At 41.2% G+C, this 22980-nt stretch overlaps 1 protein-coding gene across 2 annotated transcripts in view; it reads left to right on the forward strand.

The window, feature by feature from the left end:
- Positions 1-12779: 12779 nt before the first annotated feature.
- LOC110966478 (polypeptide N-acetylgalactosaminyltransferase 18-like) overlaps positions 12780-22980 on the forward strand; it is a 115306-nt gene continuing 105105 nt past the window's right edge. Inside the window, exon 1 of one of the 2 annotated variants that reach the window (XM_051952602.1) lies at positions 12780-13491. In XM_051952602.1, the coding sequence (XP_051808562.1) occupies positions 13239-13491 (253 nt within the window). In that variant the 5' untranslated portion in view covers positions 12780-13238. The remainder of the gene's footprint in view (positions 13492-22980) is intronic. The other variant, XM_051952603.1, reaches the window with a different exon arrangement.

The following is a 22980-nucleotide window of genomic DNA, read 5'->3' on the forward strand; positions in this document are numbered from 1 at the left end:
TCCAAAAATTCACGTAAATATGAAAGAAAACGATTCCACTCAGAAACACCCCCACAGTTTAATCAGCTGTTCCTTGGATCATTTCTGATGGATAAGTCCTGATAAGTCCTCAGCGGTGGACTTGTAGCAGGATCAGCTGACGTAGTGTTCACTGGTTGTCATGGTTACAGTGACGTGCTGCTATCTGGCAATGATACAGAAACTTTTAACAAATCCGTAGATCCAGACTATAAGCTGCATCACTGCCAGAATCTGAACACAAATGGACATAAAACAACCAAATTGAGATGTCAAATGAACTCATAAAGACATAAAATGACCAAAGTACGGCTCAAAGCAACCACAAAATGATGAAAGAATGACCAAACTGAATATATAGCATAATATCTGTGAATATATCATATCTGTGACCGTCCTCTGCCTGTTTATCTGAGGACTATACAGAATAATGGCTGCAGATGTGCTGCTTTTATTAACATTCAGGCTGAGCAGCAGATTAATTAGTGAGATCCTCATTGTCATTGTCCTGATGTAAACTCTCACCTCAGGTCCAGGAGCTCCAGCACTAAAAGGAGAGTTTAGAAGACGACAGACGGAGGTTTATGGTGGACTCAGTCGACTCTCTGAAGTCAATCTGAGTCGTCATGGAGACAGAAAAGGAGTCAAACATGGAGGAAACATCCAGAATGACTTCATAGTTGTGGTCAGATGAAGGATGGTCGAGGTTCTCTGAGGTTCTTCCTCTGAGGTTCTTCACTGGAGACTCCAGGTTCCTGATCTGGACTCAGGTTGAGCTGAAGGTTCTGACCACATGAGCTCCACTTCATACTTCAGACATCATCAACCAACAGGTCTGGATACGATGTTTGACCTGTTTGGTAGAAAATAACTTTAAGAGAGGAAATGTAAAAAGAAATTAACTTTAGTCGACTGGAGTTAGTGACATGAGGAATCCCTCAACGAGTCATTTTAGGGATGGACATTCTAAGCAAGATTCTGAAACAATAGTTGGTTAATCAATGATCAATAAACTGTCATCAGACTCTAAACTAACCCTGAATGTTGCAGATCAGTTACACCAGACATCAAACATGGTAACACCGGCCTAGTAGGTTTTAGTTCATGGAGATACAGAGATCTGGTTGGAGGTCATTAATGTCTTCATTAGTCTTTATCATGGTGACCCTAGCTAGGTAAACTCCCATGATGCTCATGATGCTTTACCCTCCTCTGGTCTCTACAGGATTAAACAGGAAGAGGCTCCACCTGCTGGAACAAACAGGAACTACAGCTGATCTACATCTACTGACATCAAGACCTTCTTCTAACTTAGTAAAATAACAGATTTGCATTTGATGCAAACAAAGGCTTGGGTTGAACCAACCAATCAACCAGCCTACCAACCAACCAGCCAACCAATCAACTAGCCAACCAATCAACCAACCAACCAATCAACCAGCCAACCAATCAACCAGCCAACCAACCAGCCAACCAATCAACTAGCCAACCAATCAACCAGCCAACCAATCAACCAGCCAACCAACCAGCCAACCAGTCAACCAGCCAATCAACCAGCCAACCAGCCAACCAATCAAGGAGCCAACCAACCAACCAGCCAACCAACCAACCAGCCAACCAACCAACCAGCCAGCCAGCCAACCAGCCAATCAGCCAATCAGCCAATCAATCAACCAACTAACCAACCAATCATGGTGATTTTGTCTGTTTGTGGTTATTCTTTAGTGTTTTTGTGTTCATTTTGTGTTGTATTTTTGTGTTTTTATGGTGATTTTGAGCCAGTTCTGGTTGTTTTTTTAGTGTTTTAGTGCTTATTTATTGTTGACTTTTTTGTCTTTTATGGTGATTTTGTGCTCATTTTGAATCGTTTCATCTTTTCATGATGATTTTAGTCATTCTGAATCTCTTTCTGGTTCTTTTTGTTGCTCTTTGTCGACATTCTTTGGTTCTCTGTTGTTTTTTATAGTCATTTTGTGTGTCAGTGGTCTTTTTGTGTCTCTTTTCTGCTATTTCACGTTTCTCTTCATTTTGCATCTCTTTCAGTCAGCTTTAAAGTCTTTCTAGTTGTCTTGTGTGTCCAAGAGGAGGTTTTTATTTTTATGTCTTGTGAGTTCAGTCAATGTTTTTTACACCTTCTGACTCCAGATCAGGACTTTTAGACATCATGTTAATCAGACGATGGTTCTGAAACCGACACCAACCTCTCCGACTGATGAAAGAGACACGAGAGCAACTCCTTAGTGGGTTTTTCTGGAGGCTTTTCGTTGGTGATGGATGTCAGGGAGGGAGCATGTGTCTCTGTGTCTAATTAAAATGACATCCAGTAAAAGGAGGTGTTGAATCATTCTGTTCCTCTCGGAGGGAATTAAGCCGTCCTCCGACACTCCGCTGCTTTGCTACGTCTTCCTCTGGGCTTTGACAGCTGAATGGAAGAACAAGATTAACATTTCCCAACAATATATCTTGAAATTGTCGTACATTTGTTTGTGTGTTCGTCTGTAGCAGCTGATTTTTTGGTTTCCATAAAGGATTCTCTCAATCAGAGGAGGAATTATTCCATCTGCCAACGATAGTGAAGGAAGTCCAGGTAGACAGGAACGTACAGGGCGGCATAATCAGAGAACAAAGGAAAAGCAGAACCTGTCTATAAATAGAGCAGAGATACGTCAGTGAGGTATGGAAATGAACTGTGGACCACAGAGAGAATCTACATCTTCTGCAGCAGAGCTTTGAAACAGCAGCCACATGGAGCCTGGAAGCTTCTAAACACTGAGGAACGCTGAGCTGAAAACACTCAAATGATAAATAAAGTGGATGCAGCAGCAGGAATCCAACAGTTCTCCTGGTAGAAAACAGATTTCTGAGGTGACGGCGGTCCTGAAGATCTTCATGAAGCTCCGACAGGAAAAAGTTTGACAGTCAGTCACTTCAACTCAACTCTTTAACTCTATAAATGTGTAACTCTGACTCTTTAACTCTCTGATTCTTTAACTCTGACTCTCTAACTCTGACTCTTTAACTCTTTAACTCTGACTCTTTAACTCTCTAACTCTGACTCTTTAACTCTGACTCTTTAACTCTCTAACTCTGACTCTTTAACTCTTTAACTCTGACTCTCTGACTCTCTAACTCTGACTCTTTAACTCTTTAACTCTGACTCTTTAACTCTCTAACTCTGACTCTTTAACTCTGACTCTTTAACTCTCTAACTCTGACTCTTTAACTCTGACTCTTTAACTCTTTAACTCTGACACTTTAACTCTTTACTCTGACTCTGACTTCGGAGCTTCACTCTGATTGAACGAAGATGTGAGGAGTCACACCAGTGGGAGGTTTCAGAGATAAAAGACCTTCATGATCAGAAAAGACCTGAGGAACGGCGCCGTAGAACAAGTCCTCACACCAAAACCACCTAATGCATCTGAGTCCTCCGAGTCCTGCAGAACCACTGGAAATGATTGTTTCACTGAAATGCTTCGACTCAAGACTGGTCTGACCCACTTCCTGTGGCTTTGGAGTTTCATTTTGAAATCATTTTGGGAACATTTTTGAGTCATTTCAGGAAGATTTTTTCTCATTTCTGACAAGGTTTGTATGATTCTGTAGTTTTGTAGAATTTCCAAGTCATTTTAGACTCATTTAGAGCAATTTTGGATGATTTCAAAGCGTCTTGGATGAGTTTAGAGTCATGCTGCAATTTTTCAGTCATTCTGGATCATTTTTAGTCATTTGAGAGAAATTCTGACTGATTTTGGATCATTTTCCAGTCATTTTAGACTATTTTCAAGTCATTCTGGAATTTTTAAAAAAATCATTTCTGGAAGATTTTCTGTAATTCTGGATATTTTTTGAAGCATCTTGGACAGTAAGGGTTTGAAGCAGAGTGGTCTGACCCACTTCCTGTAGTTTTGAAAAAAAAATGTGTTCAAAGTGTTTTCCAGAATGGTGAAACATTCCACTGTAACGCTGTATCTGGGTTGTGGGTTAGAACACTGACAGTAAGATCTACCAGAAAATATTACAGGAACTACATAAAAGTCAGTTTGAATGTTTCTGGGTTGGACCACTCTGCTTCTAACCTGATCATTTTGACTTGTCTCCACTTGTTCTTCACTGAATTATTTCCATTTTCAACTAATTTCTTCTTTCTGTTGCTCTTTCATGGTTCCCAGATGACGAATCCTGCAGACTTGTTCGGTTTTTAGAGAAGAACAAGAATATCGAGTAAAACATTATCTTTAGCAAAGAGCTGCTGTACTTGACTTGATTTGAAGAAACTACTAAAATAAAGTGAAACTACAGCATGTTTCTGTGCTGATGTTTGTAAAATGTTTGGTTTCAGCTCCGAGCCTCCGTTTCATCAGAGCTCTGACTGATGGCAGCGACTCAGCGTTTAAAAGCAGCTTCCTCCCCGGGCTTCAGTTCTAGAAAAGGCAGGAGCTCCAACAAAAGTCCAGCTGTCATCACTTCTGATAAAAACGCCTCCAGAAATCTCTTCGATTTATTGAATGCTGCTTCAGCCTCAGCTCCCAATAGTAGAAGAATCCAGCCACTATCCAGAGTCGGATTCATCTTTCAGGCAGTTAATCAGTCAAACGGCAGTCGGAGAGTTTGGGTTTGATGCATTTAACATCCAGCAGGAACCATTTAGGAGATTAATGGGAGGACTGGGAGACAAAGAACAGATGAATTATGAACTGGAAGCTCCTGGATGACATCGTAGAGCCGTCAGCTGATCGGATAACGACGATTAAAAGCTTCTGTTTCTGCTCCGACGGGAATTTAGTGAAGAGAAGTAAAAGGTTGAAGTACAGCAGCAAATAACCAGTAAAAATGGTGAAAATCTGCCAAAAAGGATCAGAAAATGGTGACAATGACAGCAAATATCTGTTAAATAATTAGATTTCTGACAGATTTAAATACGGTAAAACTCTGTAAAAGAACTCATTTCTATTTGATGTGGAGTTCATAGATATTGAGTCAACACGCCAAATATTTTTCTGTACTATAAAAAATGGAAAAATAGGTTAAATAATGTTATCTTCCGTTGTTAAATCCTTCACTTTTTTGAGTAAAATTAGAGAAAATGACTGAAAAGAAGCAAAACTTCAAGTGAAAATGTCAAAAACAGGGAAAAAAATGAAAACAGCAAAAAACGCTGACTAAAAAATGACAGAAAACAACAAATAACCATGAATGAAAACAAAAGCAAACACAAATTTAAAAAAGCAACAATAAAACTATAAATGACAGAAAACTAAAAATGAACAGTGCTTAAAAACAATTAACCAACTAAAAGCATCAGTTACCATGGTAACCTTGCAGATGAAAACAGAGACAACGAAGTAAAGACTAAAAAGAGTAAAAATATGTGGAAATATTACAGCAAATGAAAACAGAAAAACAGCAATAATGACTGAAGCAAATGGAAATGACAGCGAACAGAAACGGAAAACAACGAATGAAAGTTAAAGAAAACAACAGAAAATGAAACCAAAAATGATTAAAAAAAACTGAAGCAAGCAGTGATTAATAACAATCAGCTGAACACTTTGGTTACCATGGTAACATTAGCATTAGCTCCAGGAAGCTAACTGACCAGAATTCATCAAATATCCATCTTTAAGACCAGAATAAACTCAGTAAATCCTAAACAAAGTCTCCCTGAGGTGTTCTAGACGCAGCATGAAGCATTTCTAATCAGGTTCCTGTAGTCAGAGAACGTTGCTTTGAGTTAGCATCCAGTACAACAACCTCATTAACCTCCAACACGGCAGAGCAGCAGTCGCCTTCGGTCAGATCCACCGACTTCCTGCTGGCAGCAGTTTTCGCCCTGAGCGTTGAGTCTGAGCCAAAGCAAACGATAGCGCTGCTGCTTCATTCATTAACAAAGAGTTTATTTATTATTAACAACAACAGACGCTGAGGTGAGCTGATGACTCCATGACCAGTGTTAAAAAAAAAACAACCAGCATGACAGAGATGAGAATTTTGTGTCTTTGTGTCTTTGTGGCTTTTTGTGGTTGTTTTGTGTCTCTTTGTGGTTGTTTTTTGTGTCTTTGTGGTTGTTTTTTGTGTCTTTGTGATCATGTTGTGTCTCTTTGTGGTTGTTTTGTGTCTCTTTGTGGTTGTGTTGTGTCTCTTTGTGGTTGTTTTGTGTCTCTTTGTGGTTGTTTTTTGTGTCTCTTTGTGGTTGTGTTGTGTCTCTTTGTGGTTGTTTAGTGTCTCTCTGTTGTTGTTTAGTGTCTTTTTGTGGTTGTGTTGTGTCTCTGTGGTTGTTTTGTGTCTCTTTTTGGTCGTGTTTTGTCTCTTTGTGGTTGTTGTGTCTCTCTGTGGTTGTTTTGTGTCTATTTCTGGTCATGTTGTGTCTCTTTGTTGTTGTTTTGTGTCTCTTTGTGGTTGTGTTGTGTCTCTGTGGTTGTTTTGTGTCTCTTTTTGGTTGTGTTTTGTCTCTTTGTTGTTGTTTTGTGTCTCTTTTTGGTTGTGTTGTGTCTCTCTGTGGTTGTTTTGTGTCTCTTTTTGGTTGTGTTGTGTCTCTGTGGTTGTTTTGTGTCTCTTTTTGGTTGTGTTTTGTCTCTTTGTTGTTGTTTTGTGTCTCTTTGTGGTTGTTGTGTGTCTCTTTGTGGTCATGTTGTGTCTTTTTGTTGTTGTTTGTGTCTCTTTGTGGTTGTTTTGTGTCTCTTTCTGGTCATGTTGTGTCTCTTTGTTGTTGTTTTGTGTCTCTTTGTGGTTGTTTTGTGTCTCTTTGTGGTCATGTTGTGTCTCCTACAGTGTGTGGGTCAGTATTTATCCACATCTCTCATTCTAATCTCCCTGAGGTAAATATGCTGCTGTCCCAGTTTATTCTGAACTAAATATGCAGGATTTGTCCTCCATGTCACAGTTTATCACTTCGGGTGTTAAACATTTAAAATCAGGGCCACGTCTGCACTAACCCACCGGTCACCAGAGATCCACCTGTGAGCTGCAGAAACATCTCCAGTCCTCTGCTTTAACACACTGTCTCATTTGGCTGGAGTCCACATTTACCTCTTGTTTCCTCAGAGGGAGAATATGCAGGGCTTAGAGTCTGTCTGGTCAACCAGCAGTTCTTCAAGGACGCTGAATTCGCAGGAACGCTGGGCTTTAAATTTACACATCAGAACATTTAAGATAAAACTTTATTGATCCCCAAGAAAATTGTGGAGCTCAGAAAACAGAAACTGAAATAAAATGAGAAGGAGTGAAGCTTCCAGTCAGGTTGATTGTTGTTCTCCAGACATACGGTGAGAAGTTCATGTTTTTATTCTGTTGAAAGATTAGTTTTGTTGCTTTTCATCACAGAAATGTAAGAAATGATGGACACCAAACACTGAACATCATCACAAACACACCATCCCCACTGTGAAGCACGGTGGAGGCAGCATCATGATGTGAAGCATGGTGGAGGCAGCATCATGATGTGAAGCATGGTGGAGGCAGCATCATGATGTGAAGCATGGTGGTGGCAGCATCATGATGTTCCTCAGCAGCAGGTCTAAAAATTTTACATAGAAGAACATTGAGATGTTCAGAGACCAGAAGGTTCATCTCCTGACTGAAAGGAGGACACAACTTATTTTACAGTTAATATTTTGAATTAACTGACATCACTTTGTAGAAATCTGCTTTTACTTTGACAGGAAAGTGTTTTAGTGTAACTTCCTGTCAGTGTGAAGACCTCACCAGGCTGAGGTTCTGTTCCAGCAGTAGATCAGTGAAGCTCCATGCAGAGCTGGAAGATGTGACTGCTGTCTTCTGCTGGACTTCCTGTCCAGGCTGAAGGTGTTCCTCCAGGCTGAAGGTGTCCTCAAGGATGAAGTTGTCCTCCAGGCTGAAGGTGTCCTCCAGGCTGAAGGTGTTCCTCCAGGCTGTAGGTGTCCTCTAGGCTGAAGGTGTCCTCCAGGCTGAAGGTGTTCCTCCAGGCTGTAGGTGTCCTCCAGACTGAAGGTGTCCTCCAGGCTGTAGGTGTCCTCTAGGCTGAAGGTGTCCTCTCGGCTGAAGGTGTCCTCAAGGATGAAGGTGTCCTCCAGGCTAAAGGTGTCCTCTAGGCTGAAGTTGTCCTCCAGGCTGAAGTTGTCCTCCAGGCTGAAGTTGTCCTCCAGGCTGAAGGTGTTCCTCCAGGCTGAAGTTGTCCTCCAGGCTGAAGTTGTCCTCCAGGCTGAAGGTGTCCTCCAGGCAGCTGCTCAGACGTTTCATTTCATCAACAACTTCATTACGAGGGGAGAAAACGCCCTGGAGATGCTAACCGCTAAGCTAAAGGGGACAGATGAGACGGTTCACTCTGTCTCTGTCCTCAGAAACCTGCAAAGTCTTCAATCATGTGGTGCACTAACACAACCCAGCCTCTACATAGTACACAAGAACAACAAACACAACATGACAAAACGACACAAATAGGACACAAATCTGAAACAAATCCCTGCTTCCTTTGTTTTTGATCCAAAATAAGTCTGAAGACAGACAGACACAGAGAGACAGGCAGACAGACAGAAAGAAAGCAGTTTTAATATTTCAGATCTGATTTATTATTTATGTTCTCAGCAGGAGGTTTGAGCTGCACCAGTTGTCTGTCCACGTGTGTGTGTGTGTGTGTGTGTGTGTGTGTGTGTGTGTGTGTGTGTGTGTGTGTGTGTGTGTGTGTGTGTGTGTGTGTGTGTGTGTGTGTGTGTGTGTGTGTACGTGTTTATCTATACCGGTGGGGACCCGGTGGGGACTTCAACCTGACTATTGCTATATCGGTGGGGACTCGTCTCACGGTGGGGACCTAAAATGAGGTCCCCACAGGTGGCAACAGTGTTTTCTTGGCCATGTTGTTGTTACTAAAAAATGTAAAAGTGCAAAAACGTTTCTTTAGGGTTAGGCATTGTTTTGGTGTTGGTTAAGGTTAGGGTAAGGGTTAGGGTTAGATATGAATGGGAGTCAATGGTAAGTCCCCACAATGATAGAAATACACAGTTCTTGTACTTGCTACATTGTGAGGACCATTTTCTGCATTTAACTATCAAAGTGAGGACATTTTTACAAAGTGAGGACATTCTGGCCGGTCCTCACTTTGAAACAGCCATGTTTGAGGGTGAAGACTTGTTTTTAGAGAACAGGTATGAATTGAGGTTTGGTTAGGGTTAGGGGAAGGATTAAGTTTAGGCAATCAGCTGTGATGGTTAAGGTTAGGGTAAGGCTCTAGGAAATGCATTACGCCTATGGATGTCCTCACTAAGATAGAAGTACAAACATGTGTGTGTGTGTGTGTGTGTGTGTGTGTGTGTGTGTGTGTGTGTGTGTGTTTTAGTGGATCAGAGGGAGATGAAAGCAGCAGCCTGAAGGTTCTAACTGTTAGATCCATCTGCTGCTGGAGAGAAGCTCTGGAGCTCTGTTAGCTCCTCAGGTGGTCTCCACCTCCACCTCCTCTACAGACTACACCACTGACACCAGATCAGTTTTACCTCCATCCAGGTGAGAACCAGAATGACATGAAATTTGTCCTCAACGACTGAAAATGATCCCAAAGACACAAAAATTACCCAAAATGACAAGAAAAGATCCAAGTTGACATAAAACTTGTTGAAAATGACCAAAATGAGTAAAAAATGATCCCAACTGATTGAAGATTTGCAGAATGACATACAATTAGTCCACGATACTTCGAAAATCATCGAAAAAGACTCAAAATTTGAGCAAAATGACACAAAAAGGATCCAAAATTACAGGACATTTGTTGAAAATGAAATGAAAATTGCCCTAAATTGCTTGAAAATTATCCAATTTTTGAGTCAACAGTTGATTAAAGTTATAGAAAAAAATGATTCTGAACAGAAAAAAGATTCAGTGTTCAGATTGAGACACCTGGATGGATTAAAACTGATCTGGTGTCAGTTTCTACCAGAACTCAGATGTGTTTTTATTAAAAACTGGTCAAATTACATGAAAATTGGCTAAAATCACACAGAAATCTTTTCAATATTTGTCAAAAATGTCTCAAAAACTGTTTAAAATGAGAAACGATGTCCAAAATTATATTAAATTATCCCCAAATTATTAAAATTTGTCAAAAAAATGACAAAAGCATTCTAAAATGACTCAATATTTCACCAAATGATTCCAAAAATGTTCTAAAGGACCTGAAAATTCATCCAAAATGATTCAAAAATTGTCCAGAATTCATTAAATCTTGATTATCTTCAGACTGAGACACCAGGATGGATGTAAAACTGATCTGGGGTCAGTTTTTATCAGAACTCAGATGTTTCTCCTCCTAAATGTCATGGTTCTATCTGCTGGACTGATGAAGTTCTGAAAGTGAGAAATCTGGACCCACCTCTATGGACTTCAAGGACCTGGAATGTTCTAAGTGAGACTAAATTTAAAGACTGGAAGCAGAAAAGGAGAACATCCCCTGGCGAAAGTTCTAGAGCAGACCTACCGACACCTGGAGAAAGTTCTGGAGTAGACCTACCGACAGCTGGAGAAAGTTCTAGAGTAGACCTACCGACACCTGGAGAAAGTTCTGGAGTAGACCTACCGACAGCTGGAGAAAGTTCTGGAGTAGACCTACCGACAACTGGAGAAAGTTCTGGAGTAGACCTACCGACAACTGGAGAAAGTTCTAGAGTAGACCTACCGACAGCTGGAGAAAGTTCTAGAGTAGACCTACCGACAACTGGAGAAAGTTCTGGAGTAGACCTACCGACAGCTGGAGAAAGTTCTGGAGTAGACCTACCGACAACTGGAGAAAGTTCTAGAGTAGACCTACCGACAGCTGGAGAAAGTTCTAGAGTAGACCTACCGACACCTGGAGAAAGTTCTAGAGTAGACCTACCGACAGCTGGAGAAAGTTCTGGAGTAGACCTACCGACACCTGGAGAAAGTTCTGGAGTAGACCTACCGACAACTGGAGAAAGTTCTAGAGTAGACCTACCGACAGCTGGAGAAAGTTCTAGAGTAGACCTACCGACAGCTGGAGAAAGTTCTGGAGTAGACCTACCGACAGCTGGAGAAAGTTCTAGAGTAGACCTACCGACACCTGGAGAAAGTTCTAGAGCAGACCTACTGACAACTGGAGAAAGTTCTAGAGCAGACCTACTGACAACTGGAGAAAGTTCTAGAGCAGACCTACTGACAACCGGAGAAAGTTCTAGAGTCGAATAAGTCTACTCTAGAACTTTCTCCAGGGGACGTTTTCCTCTAGAATATTCTCAGTATGAAGGTAGAACTCTGATCATTGATGGAGATAAATCCCAGCTGATTGGTTAGCAGATGGTGTTAATGTTGTTTCTGTTCGCTGGGTGTTAATTCTTTATTTACAGATGCTGAATGAGCTTTAATTACAAAGAGAACGGAGATCTTTGGCTCTGAAAAACTGGCTGCATATGAATGGAAAGTGATGATGGGAGTCCTCTGGAAACAGTAAAACCTGCTCTGGCCCACTTACTGATGACTACTCAGACTGATTAGCATCTGAATGGGTTTGATTATTGATTGGAGTGAAGACCATCCAGCTACTGATGGACAGATTAGAACGGACAGCCTTGCTCATGTTATCTTCAAAAGTTCAGATATTTTTCCTGATATTTTACTCGGATGGTGTCGTTTTATTCACCCTACATGTGTAGGTGTCTGCTGGTTTAATGAACTCAGAGTGAAATGTGAGAAAACATTCACCAGATAGGAGGAAAGAAGTCTGTCTGATCTGTTCCACATGAATGTTTTAAGTCGATCTGAGACGATCAGAGTTAAATGTTCCACCTTCAGGCTGATGAGCAGCAAATACTCGTTTATTCTCAGTGGAGTCAGACGAGTAAACAGGAGCAGAAGCTTTAAATGAGGGTTTAAATTATTTTATTGTGACGCAAGTTTTTTTTTCTGTATATTTATAATTGATCTGCTCAGGAGTTGGATTGTGCTAATGGAAACTCCACAGACAAGCAGCTTAAAGACGTCCTGGAAGACGTGGTGTTTGTCTAAAGTAACTCCGAAACTGTCCAACATGAGTTAAAATTCTCCAAAACAAATCAAAACTGGCTCAAAAACGACAAAATATTTGTCCAAAATGTGATTGAAATAGTCAGTTGACTCAAAAATTGTCTGAAAATAACAAAATCCACCCAAAATGATGCAATATTTTTCCACAGTTGTCTAAAAAGCTCAATGTCTCAAATTGGTGCATATTTACTGCAAGCAGAGTCCAAAGGATCAGATGATTGTGGAGGTTTGGAGGGTGGAAACAGAAAGTCAGCAGGAAATGTATCAAAAACACCAAAGAATCTGTGTAAAATGACTCTTCATCAGCCAAACATGACTCAAAACTTTACCAAAACAGCTAAAAACATGTCAAAAATTACTGCAAAGAGACCAAAAAGTTCAACAGGCAAAGCTAAAAGACAACAGGACATTCTAGAAGATGTAGTGTTTGTCCTAACAGGCATGTGGCAGCATCATAAAGATGGCATGATTTAAAACGAGAGTAAAGGAGTGGTAAAGTGGTTTTCCTGTCCGTCAGTTTTATTTTGAAAGAGTTTAGAGTTCACTGTGAAACAGCAGAAAGAATTTTATCACCAACATGAACGAGTAAACGTTATATTTTGTTGTTTTAAAATGTATTTATTAAAATAGTGTTTTAGAATAAATGAGGCTTTAACTGGAAGTTGATCATCTATCCATCCATCTATAATCCATCCATCCATCCATCCATCCATCTATAATCCATCCATCCATCCATCCATCCATCCATCATTCATCCATCTATAATCCATCCATCCATCCATCAGTAATCCATCCATCATTCATCCATCCATAATCCATCCATCATTCATCCATCTATAATCCATCCATCATCCATCCACCCATCCATCCATCTGTAATCCATCCATCATCAGCTGTGGAGGTAGTCCCGCCCCCTCGTCCTCTGGTCCCGCCTCCTGTCCTTCCATTGGGCCGCTGGAGGCTCCGGGCTGCGGGGAGCAGCGCTGCGGCTCTCAGACTCTCAGCGGCGGAGCGCAGCGTGATCCGTCGGGCAGCTCAGCGGGACTCGGCGGGCCCATCAGCGGAATCTTTCCCCTGCAGCCACCGGAGCACCGAGCGATGCCCGAACCGGCACCGGAGCGCGTGGCGGCGGACTGATCCGCGGCTCCGCGTCCTGCTCCTCGGCGCACCTGCTGCGGCGCGTCGGGATCCGGTCCGGGCTTCCGTGGAGGGATGTGGCGATGCTGTGCACACGGAGAACTAAAACTTTGGTGTCCACCTGCGTGATCCTGAGCGGGATGACCAACATCGTGTGTCTCCTGTACGTCGGATGGATCACCAACTACGTGGCCAACACCGGGGGGAAAGTTACCGAGAGCGGCGGAGGCGGCGGCGGGGAGGACCGAAAGTTGGAGGAGGACGGGAAAGGAGAGACGCTGAGGATTATTGAGAGGCTGGAGAGGCTGGAGAGCGTCGTGAACGAGCACATTAAAGGTAGGAGGAGGTCCAGCTGCAGGATTCACCACTGATGTTCACAAACACCTCATCTCACCTCATTTATGGAGCTAAAGTACCGAAAAACTCTCCTTCCTGCTGCTCTAAAGCCACTTTTTGCTGCTTTTCTGTTGGATATTCTTGTGATTTTTATGAGACAACGGCAGTAAAACCTGGAACCTTTAACTGATCCAGGTAACAGGTGATGATGATTAAACTGATGGAGCAACAGGAGGGGATTTATTGAATTTATTTAATGCTCATCATGACCCAACAACAGGACAAAATATGACAAAAATCAGACACATGAAACAAAACAGAACAAAAAAGAGACAAAAATTGGGTGAAAAAGTTACAAAATGGAAAAAACAGACAAAAATAAGACAACAATGATAGAAAAAGCAACAAAACAACCAAAAAATAGACAAACGACACAAGCCAGACAAAAACACACACAAAACAAGAAAAAATATAAACAAAACAACGAGCAGAGTAAAACAAAATGACAAAAAATGAGACAAACGAAACAAAAGAAAACAGACAAAATTTGATAACAATGTTACAAAGCGACAAAATAAAACAAAAATGAGACACAAAATGACCAAACATGAGTCTAACGATCAGGGTAATTAATGTTCTGGTGGGTCGATGACCTCTGATGAGGTCCAGCAGGTTTTAAATTAAACTGAAACCAGAATTTTTGGACCAAATGAAAGGAATTCCCTCCAGTGGAAACCAGTTAGTCCAGTTTGGGAGACGTTGGTGTCAGCATTAATCCAGCTGAAGCTAACTGGTGTGAAGCTAAACTTAAAGTCAACTTAGTTAAACTCGTAGTTAAACTTAAACTTCATTTTTGCACTTTATCAAACTCCAGTTTACATCCAGTCAATGCTTTCATGAGAAATATGTGATAGTACAGAGTCTGATTTGTGGATTCTGATGGGTTTCTTCCACTTTTATCGCCTGAATCAGTGAAAAGTTTCACGCTTTGTTCTGGATTTATGCTTCTGTGCTGCTAAACTTTGGACTTTTATGCCGTTATTTAGCTTTGCAATGTCCGATTGTTGCCTTCTGTTGTTATTTTTACAGACTTTTAGTATTTTTCTTACAGAATCTTTATCGACTTTTAGTTTTTCACACTTTTTTCTGTTGAAAACATCTTCCACCGAAATAAAATGGAAATAAATCTCCCAGATCATCGTTCTTCTGTATAGGAAGAAGCTCCACCTGTTGGAGTTTCTTTAAACCAATCACAGCTATGGTGGGCGGAGCTTATCCCAGGATGTAGAGGTGATGCCACATAGATGAAAACCAGGGGTTCTGGTGGAACTTTGGTGGAATTTCCTATGAGAACGAAGCAGATTTGTCTTCCTGCACGATCTAAAATCTCCGGTAAAACTTCCTGTTTGGAGGAAAACAGGATTGTTCTGGTGGAACTTTTAGACACAGGAAGGTTAGAAGTGAGTCAGAATTCACCTCAGGAATGTTGCTCCTTGTTCCTGAAATCAAATCTTCTGTGAAGCTGGAAGTTCTCATCCTGCAGCAGCTCAGAGGTTGTTCTGACTGATTCTGGAATAGAGACGTTTTTAGCTGCTTTGTGAAATATGAAGAATTTCCTTAAATTAAATCCCTTCAAACTGCTGGAACTGTCAGAACCAAAGTTTAGAAGATGTGAGTTTCTATCTGCTGTTTAATGGCTCAAATTAACATTTACATGATAAAAAAAGAAGCTTTTAAAGTCTCTAGAAGCTCTCGTGTTGGCTCATTATTGGTTATTGTTGGTTCCTGATTGGTTTCTGATCAGTTCCTTTATTCTGCTGAGTTCTTCTTACTGATGGCTGAAGTCCAAACTGAGCATCAAACCCGTTGACGGTTGTCGTCACACTTTAACTCTGGTTGTGTTTTCATCATCAGAACATTTATAGCTGCCAGAGTTCAACCTAAATCGAGAAACCAGACCAGGATCTGGTCAAAACTGGTTCTGTTTACGACCAGAGGTCCCTAATTAAAGCTGCAGTTTCAGATTTTCAACATGGATGAAGAAGAAGAAGCTCAAACTCTTCAGAAAACATGAAATAAATTGATGAAAACAAGACACAAAACGACAAAAACAAGACATGAAACGACAAAAATTAGACACAAAATGACAAAAATTAGACACAAAACAAGCAAAATGAGACACAAACGACAAAAATGAGACAGAAAATGGACAAATTTGATGCAAAACAACAACAAACGAGACACAAAATGACAACGAAATGCAAAATTACAAAAATGTGACACAAAATGGAAAAAATGATAAAAGACACAAATGACAAAAACGAGATGTAAAAACCACAAAAATGAGACACAAAACGACTCAAATCTGTTGCAAAATGACAAAAATTAAGCAGACAGCTTTTCATTGTTTTTGAAGGTACTTTATCTGAAACGTGTTTTTTAGTTTATATTTTTTGATTAAAGAAATAAATCCCATTTAAGGCTTAAAGACAACAAGATTTCAGTTTGTTTCATCTAATCTTCATCTGAGATGACAGGAAACAGCTTCAGAGGAAGAACACATTTCTGATGTCCTGATTCTAACGTCTTCTCTGTTTAACGTCTTAGAGTCATTTTAGAGACTTTATCTGTTTAACGTCTTAGAGTCATTTTAGAGTCTGTCTGTTTAACATCTTAGGGTTAGAGTCTTTATCTGTTCAACGTCTTAGGGTTAGAGTTTTTATATGTTCAACATCTTAGAGTTAGTCTTTATCTGTTTAACGTCTTAGAGTCATTTTAGGATTTTAGGATCTTTATCTGTTCAACGTCTTAGGGTTAGAGTCTTTATCTGTTCAACGTCTTACAGTTAGTCTTTATCTGTTTAATGTCTTAGGGTTAGAGTCTTTATCCGTTCAGCGTCTTAGGGTTAGAGTCTTTATCCGTTTAACGTCTTAGGGTTAGAGTCTTTATCCGTTCAGCGTCTTTGGGTTAGAGTCTTTATCCGTTCAGCGTCTTAGGGTTAGAGTCTTTATCTGTTTAATGTCTTAGGGTTAGAGTCTTTATCCGTTCAGCGTCTTAGGGTTAGAGTCTTTATCCGTTCAGCGTCTTAGGGTTAGAGTCTTTATCCGTTTAACGTCTTAGGGTTAGAGTCTTTATCCGTTCAGCGTCTTAGGGTTAGAGTCTTTATCCGTTCAGCGTCTTAGGGTTAGAGTCTTTATCCGTTCAGCGTCTTAGGGTTAGAGTCTTTATCTGTTTAATGTCTTAGGGTTAGAGTCTTTATCCGTTCAGCGTCTTAGGGTTAGAGTCTTTATCTGTTTAATGTCTTAGGGTTAGAGCCTTTATCCGTTCAGCGTCTTAGGGTTAGAGTCTTTATCCGTTTAACGTCTTAGGGTTAGAGTCTTTATCCGTTCAGCGTCTTAGGGTTAGAGTCTTTATCCGTTTAACGTCTTAGGGTTAGAGTCTTTATCCGTTCAGCGTCTTAGGGTTAGAGTCTTTATCTGTTTAATGTCTTAGGGTTAGAGTCTTTATCCGTTTAACGTCTTAGGGTTAGAGTCTTTATCTGTTTAATGTCTTAGGGTTAGAGTCTTTATCCGTTCAACGTCTTAGGGTTAGAGTCTTTATCCGTTTAACGTCTTAGTCTTCTTAGGGTCTTTTATCTTTTCTCTTTAACTCGTCTGTTTGGTGGATTCTTCTGAAACTGGACCCCAGGGCTCCACCGGTGATCAGGTTCCCTCTGGTGTTACACATTCAGGTCACAGCTTGCTCGTTTCAACACATCAGCTGGTGGCTGCTGCTACGTGCACGGCTCTACGTGCAAGGCTGCAGTAGTTCTGATCTAATAAATGACTCACATGTTTGATCTGCTTTGTTTGTCCTGCCAAGTCGTATTTTTAGTCGTCTCTTTTGTGAGTCAATGCGACTTGATCCGAACTGACAGACGACTGAAGCAGGACTTCTGAGGCCGAGTGTGTGCGTCACAGGACGAGTTGTGTGTCTGCAGCGTCATCAGACAACACCAAACGGAGAGGGAATCTCAAAAAACAGACATAAAATGACAACGATGAGAAAAAACGACAAAAATGAGACAAAAACAACGAAAATGAGACAAAAAAAAACAAATGAGACATAAAACAGCAAAATCAAGATGCACAATGACGAAAACGAGACATAAAACAACAAAAACTGATGCAAACAGAAGCAATCTTAAAACCAGACAAAACGTCTGAAATGAGACACAAAATGATAACAGCTGTGATAAAATGTTGAGAATGAGACGTGAATCTGCTGCCTGAGGATGAAGCAGAATAAATCAGTTTAGAGGATGAAACTCTGATCCAGGCGGACGTTCAGACATTAAATCCAGACTGACTCTGTTCCTCTGGATGTTAAATATGTTCAGGTGGCCGACAGGTGAGTGTCGTTCTGATGTGCTCTGCTTTGTCAGGTGTGTCGCTTTGTTCACGTTAAAGCCGGAGGATTGTGTTGAAGCTCCTCCTGCAGGTTATTAAACTCCGTTCCACAGGATTTCACCTCCGAATTAACTTCACTCCTCCCAGAAAACCCAGAGAAAGTCGACAAAATCTGCTGAAATATGGCAATCAAACAGTTCCAGGAGACACGGGACAGCAAAAAGTGACACAAAACGAGACAAAAAGGACAAAACAAGACAAAATAGACACAAAACAAGACAAAAAGATACAAAAAGACAAAACAAGACAAAAAGGACAAAACAAGACAAAAAAGATACAAAATGACAAAAAGGACAAAACAAGACAAAAAAGATACAAAAAGACAAAACAAGACAAAAAGGACAAAACAAGACAAAAAAGATACAAAATGACAAAAAGGACAAAACAAGACAAAAAGACACAAAGTTAAAAATGACACAAAGTGTGAAAAGAGGGACACAAAACAACACAAAAAAACCAAAAATGAGACACAAAACGACAAAAATCCAGAAAAAGTGAACATCATTTCAAGTATGTCAAACAAACAGTTTCAGGAGACACAGAATAACAAAAAACAACACAAAAGACACACAAAATGCCAAAAATGGCCAAAACAAGACATAAAGTCCCAGAAATTAGACAAAAATGACAAAAGCATAAAACGAAACAAAATGTCAAAGTAACAAAAAAGACAAAATGAGAAAAAAGTGACACAAAACAGCACCAAAAGAGAAGCAAAACTACAAAAATGGGACACAAAATAACAAAATCCTCAAAAAGTGGACAATATGGCACGGTGGTGGCAGCATCATGGTGTGGGGAGTTTTCTCAGCAGTTCCAAGAGAGACAGAATAACAAAAGCTGACAAAAACGACAAAAAGAACACGCAGAATGTCCAAAATGACACACAAAAGGACAAAAGCATGACACAGAACAACATAAAATGCCAAAAATTGGCACAAAACGACACAAATGAGACAAAAAAATGAGGAAAAATTAGGCAGAAAAAGAAAAAAAAATGAGACATAGAACATAAACAAAAGACTCAAGATTGAACCCAAACCAACAGAGACTAAATGTGATGTAAATAAATGTCTGACTTCCTAAAATATGAATCAGTGAAGCCGGAGGAGTCAGCTGTGAGGTTTGGATCTCATCAGCTCCAGGATTCTGGTTTCTCCTCCATCCTCTCTGAGCTTCAGTAAAACCAGGATTCTGGTTTCTCCTCCATCCTCTCTGAGCCTCAGTAAAACCAGGATTCTGGTTTCTCCTCCATCCTCTCTGAGCTTCTGTAAAACCAGGATTCTGGTTTCTCCTCCATCCTCTCTGAGCTTCTGTAAAACCAGGATTCTGGTTTCTCCTCCATCCTCTCTGAGCTTCTGTAAAACCAGGATTCTGGTTTCTCCTCCATCCTCTCTGAGCTTCTGTAAAACCAGGATTCTGGTTTCTCCTCCATCCTCTCCGAGCTTCAGTAAAACCAGGATTCTGGTTTCTCCTCCATCCTCTCTGAGCTTCAGTAAAAACAGAATTCTGGTTTCTCCTCCATCCTCTCTGAGCTTCAGTAAAACCAGGATTCTGGTTTCTCCTCCATCCTCTCTGAGCTTCTGTAAAACCAGGATTCTGGTTTCTCCTCCATCCTCTCTGAGCTTCTGTAAAACCAGGATTCTGGTTTCTCCTCCATCCTCTCTGAGCTTCAGTAAAAACAGAATTCTGGTTTCTCCTCCATCCTCTCTGAGCTTCAGTAAAAACAGAATTCTGGTTTCTCCTCCATCCTCTCTGAGCTTCTGTAAAACCAGGATTCTGGTTTCTCCTCCATCCTCTCCGAGCTTCAGTAAAACCAGGATTCTGGTTTCTCCTCCATCCTCTCCGAGCTTCAGTAAAAACAGAATTCTGGTTTCTCCTCCATCCTCTCTGAGCTTCTGTAAAACCAGGATTCTGGTTTCTCCTCCATCCTCTCTGAGCTTCAGTAAAAACAGGATTCTGGTTTCTCCTCCATCCTCTCTGAGCTTCAGTAAAATCCTTCCAGAGGCAGCAGAACATCACATCTAATTTTAGATTCCTCCTCTGATTGAAGTGCTGCTGCTCAGCTTCCTGGAAGACTTCCAGCAGAAAACAGTTTTGCTGCAGACACTGTTCAGAGTACACAGGCTCAGGTACTTTGTACTACTGTAGTACTTCATACTGTGTAGTACTATGGAGCTGTACTGCATCTGGAAGGTTTCACAGTAATCCACTGATCAGATGAGCAGGAGCAATAAAAGATACAATAATGACTCAAAGTGACTAACACAGGACACGAAATTACACAAATGGAAATTAGAACAACAAAAATGAGACACAGAACAGCAAAAGTGAGATGTGAAATGCAAAAAATGAGAAACAAAATGTAAAAAAGAGACATAAAATGATAAAAAATGAGACACAAAATGACAAAAACAAGATTAAAATGGAAAAAATGAGACAAAATGAGAAAAACAAGACACAAAATGTAAAAAATGAGACAATGTAAAAAATGAGACAAAATGAGAAAATGAGACATAAAATGACAAAACTGAGACACGAGGAAAAAATAGATAAGAGTACAATGGAACAAAAATGAGACAAAAAATGAGACATAAAATGAGAAAAATAAGACAACAATAAGACAAAATGTAAAAAAAGGGACAATGAAACATAAAATGAGAAAAAATTAGAAAAATGTCAACGATGACACATAAAATGAGAAAATGAGACAAAAATAACAAAATGGGACACAATGTAAAAAAATTAGACATCAAATGACAAAAACAAGACACAAAATGGGAAAAATGAGACAAAGTGTAAAAAAATGAGACAAGAAAATGAGATAGAAAATGTAAAAATGAGACTCAAAATGTAAATAAAAAAGAGACATAAAATGACAAAAGAAGAGTTTTTAACTTCTTCTCAGTGATCCGGTCGGTGTTGTCGCTGCGTTGAATCCAGACATAAGAACCAAAGCAACAGTAAAACAGGCGCTGGTCTGAGAACAGTTTACATCCAGGAGAAACTTCTTCAGCTGAACTATGAGGTGGATGTCAGGATGTTTAAAACTCAGCTCTTATTCAGGTTATTTAAAACCTTTTTTTTTTTTTTTTTTATAGTTCATGAGTTCACATACAAAAAATAATATTTAGAATAAATCTGGTTTTGTGTCCACATTTTCAATAAATTAACAAAAATCTAATACCAGCTTCAGTTTTTTTTCCAGAATATGTGTCTATCTGCACACTTGTGCTCACAGGAAGGTCATTTTGTTTGTTGGTACATCTATATTAAATGGTGACGTGATTTCTTCCACAAATTTTTTTCAAGATTTCAGCCCTCAGAAAAGATACGACTGAGCAGCCTTGAAGGACTGAGCTGTCTGACGGCTTTTCTCGTGTCACATTTTGGTTGTTTTGTTTCAGATTTTGGTCATTTTGGATCACTTTATTTTAAAAAAACACATTTCTAACCCCAAGTGACTCCAAAATTTTGAACATTCGTGTATAAGTTCTTGTGACTGCACTTTAGTGTCTCCTGGTGTAAATTAGAGGCAGACAGCAGCAGACGAGGCTTTCATTTCCACGACATTGTCAAAGACTTCAGAGGACTGGTTTGTGAGTGTCAGTCAGCAGCAGTGTTTGCTCTCCAATCCCCTCCGGCTGGTGGGAGCTGCTCTGTGGACTCCACTTCCTGATACTCGCTTTGGTTTATTCTGCTCTGGAGTGACGGCGGCTGATTGATTTGTTGTGATACTCGTCTTCCTGCACGCCCGTCACAGGGCAGATCTGGCGGAACGTCGGCGGCCTGTCAGAACACGACATTTACCAGCGGATGAGTCTGTCGCTTCTGATCACCGTTTCCTCAATCTGTCACACTGGTTTCCACTGATTCCTCAGCCCTGCAGACACACAGCAGATATACGGCGGTTAGCCCGCAGACGTACAGCAGATATACGGCGGTTAGCCCGCAGACGTACAGCAGATATACGGCGGTTAGCCCGCAGACGTACAGCAGATGTACGGCGGTTAGCCTGCAGACGTACAGCAGATATACACCGGTTACCCTGCAGACACACAGCAGATATACGGCGGTTAGCCTGCAGACGTACAGCAGATGTACGGCGGTTAGCCTGCAGACGTACAGCAGATGTACGGCGGTTAGCCTGCAGACGTACAGCAGATATACACCGGTTACCCTGCAGATGTACAGCAGATGTACGGCGGTTAGCCTGCAGACGTACAGCAGATGTACGGCGGTTACCCTGCAGACGTACAGCAGATATACACCGGTTACCCTGCAGACGTACAGCAGGTATACGGCGGTTAGCCTGCAGACGTACAGCAGATGTACGGCGGTTAGCCTGCAGACGTACAGCAGATGTACGGCGGTTACCCTGCAGACGTACAGCAGATATACACCGGTTACCCTGCAGACGTACAGCAGATGTACGGCGGTTAGCCTGCAGACGTACAGCAGGTATACGGTGGTTAGCCCGCAGATGTACGGCGGTTAGCCCGCAGACGTACAGCAGGTGTACGGCGGTTAGCCTGCAGACGTACAGCAGATATATTTCGGTTAGCCCGCAGATGTACGGCGGTTAGCCCGCAGACGTACAGCAGGTGTACGGCGGTTAGCCTGCAGACGTACAGCAGATATATTTCGGTTAGCCCGCAGATGTACGGCGGTTAGCCCGCAGACGTACAGCAGATGTACGGCGGTTAGCCTGCAGACGTACAGCAGGTGTACGGCGGTTAGCCCACAGACGTACAGCAGGTATACGGCGGTTAGCCTGCAGACGTACAGCAGATATATGGCGGTTAGCCTGCAGATGTACGGCGGTTTGCCCGCAGACGTACAGCAGGTGTACGGCAGTTAGCCCGCAGACGTACAGCAGATATATGGCGGTTAGCCCGCAGACGTACAGCAGGTGTACGGCGGTTAGCCTGCAGATGTACGGCGGTTAGCCCGCAGACGTACAGCAGGTGTACGGCGGTTAGCCTGCAGACGTACAGCAGATATATTTCGGTTAGCCTGCAGATGTACAGCAGATATACGG

Source organism: Acanthochromis polyacanthus, chromosome 8 (genome assembly GCF_021347895.1).
Source record: "Acanthochromis polyacanthus isolate Apoly-LR-REF ecotype Palm Island chromosome 8, KAUST_Apoly_ChrSc, whole genome shotgun sequence".
NCBI lineage: Eukaryota > Metazoa > Chordata > Actinopteri > Pomacentridae > Acanthochromis > Acanthochromis polyacanthus.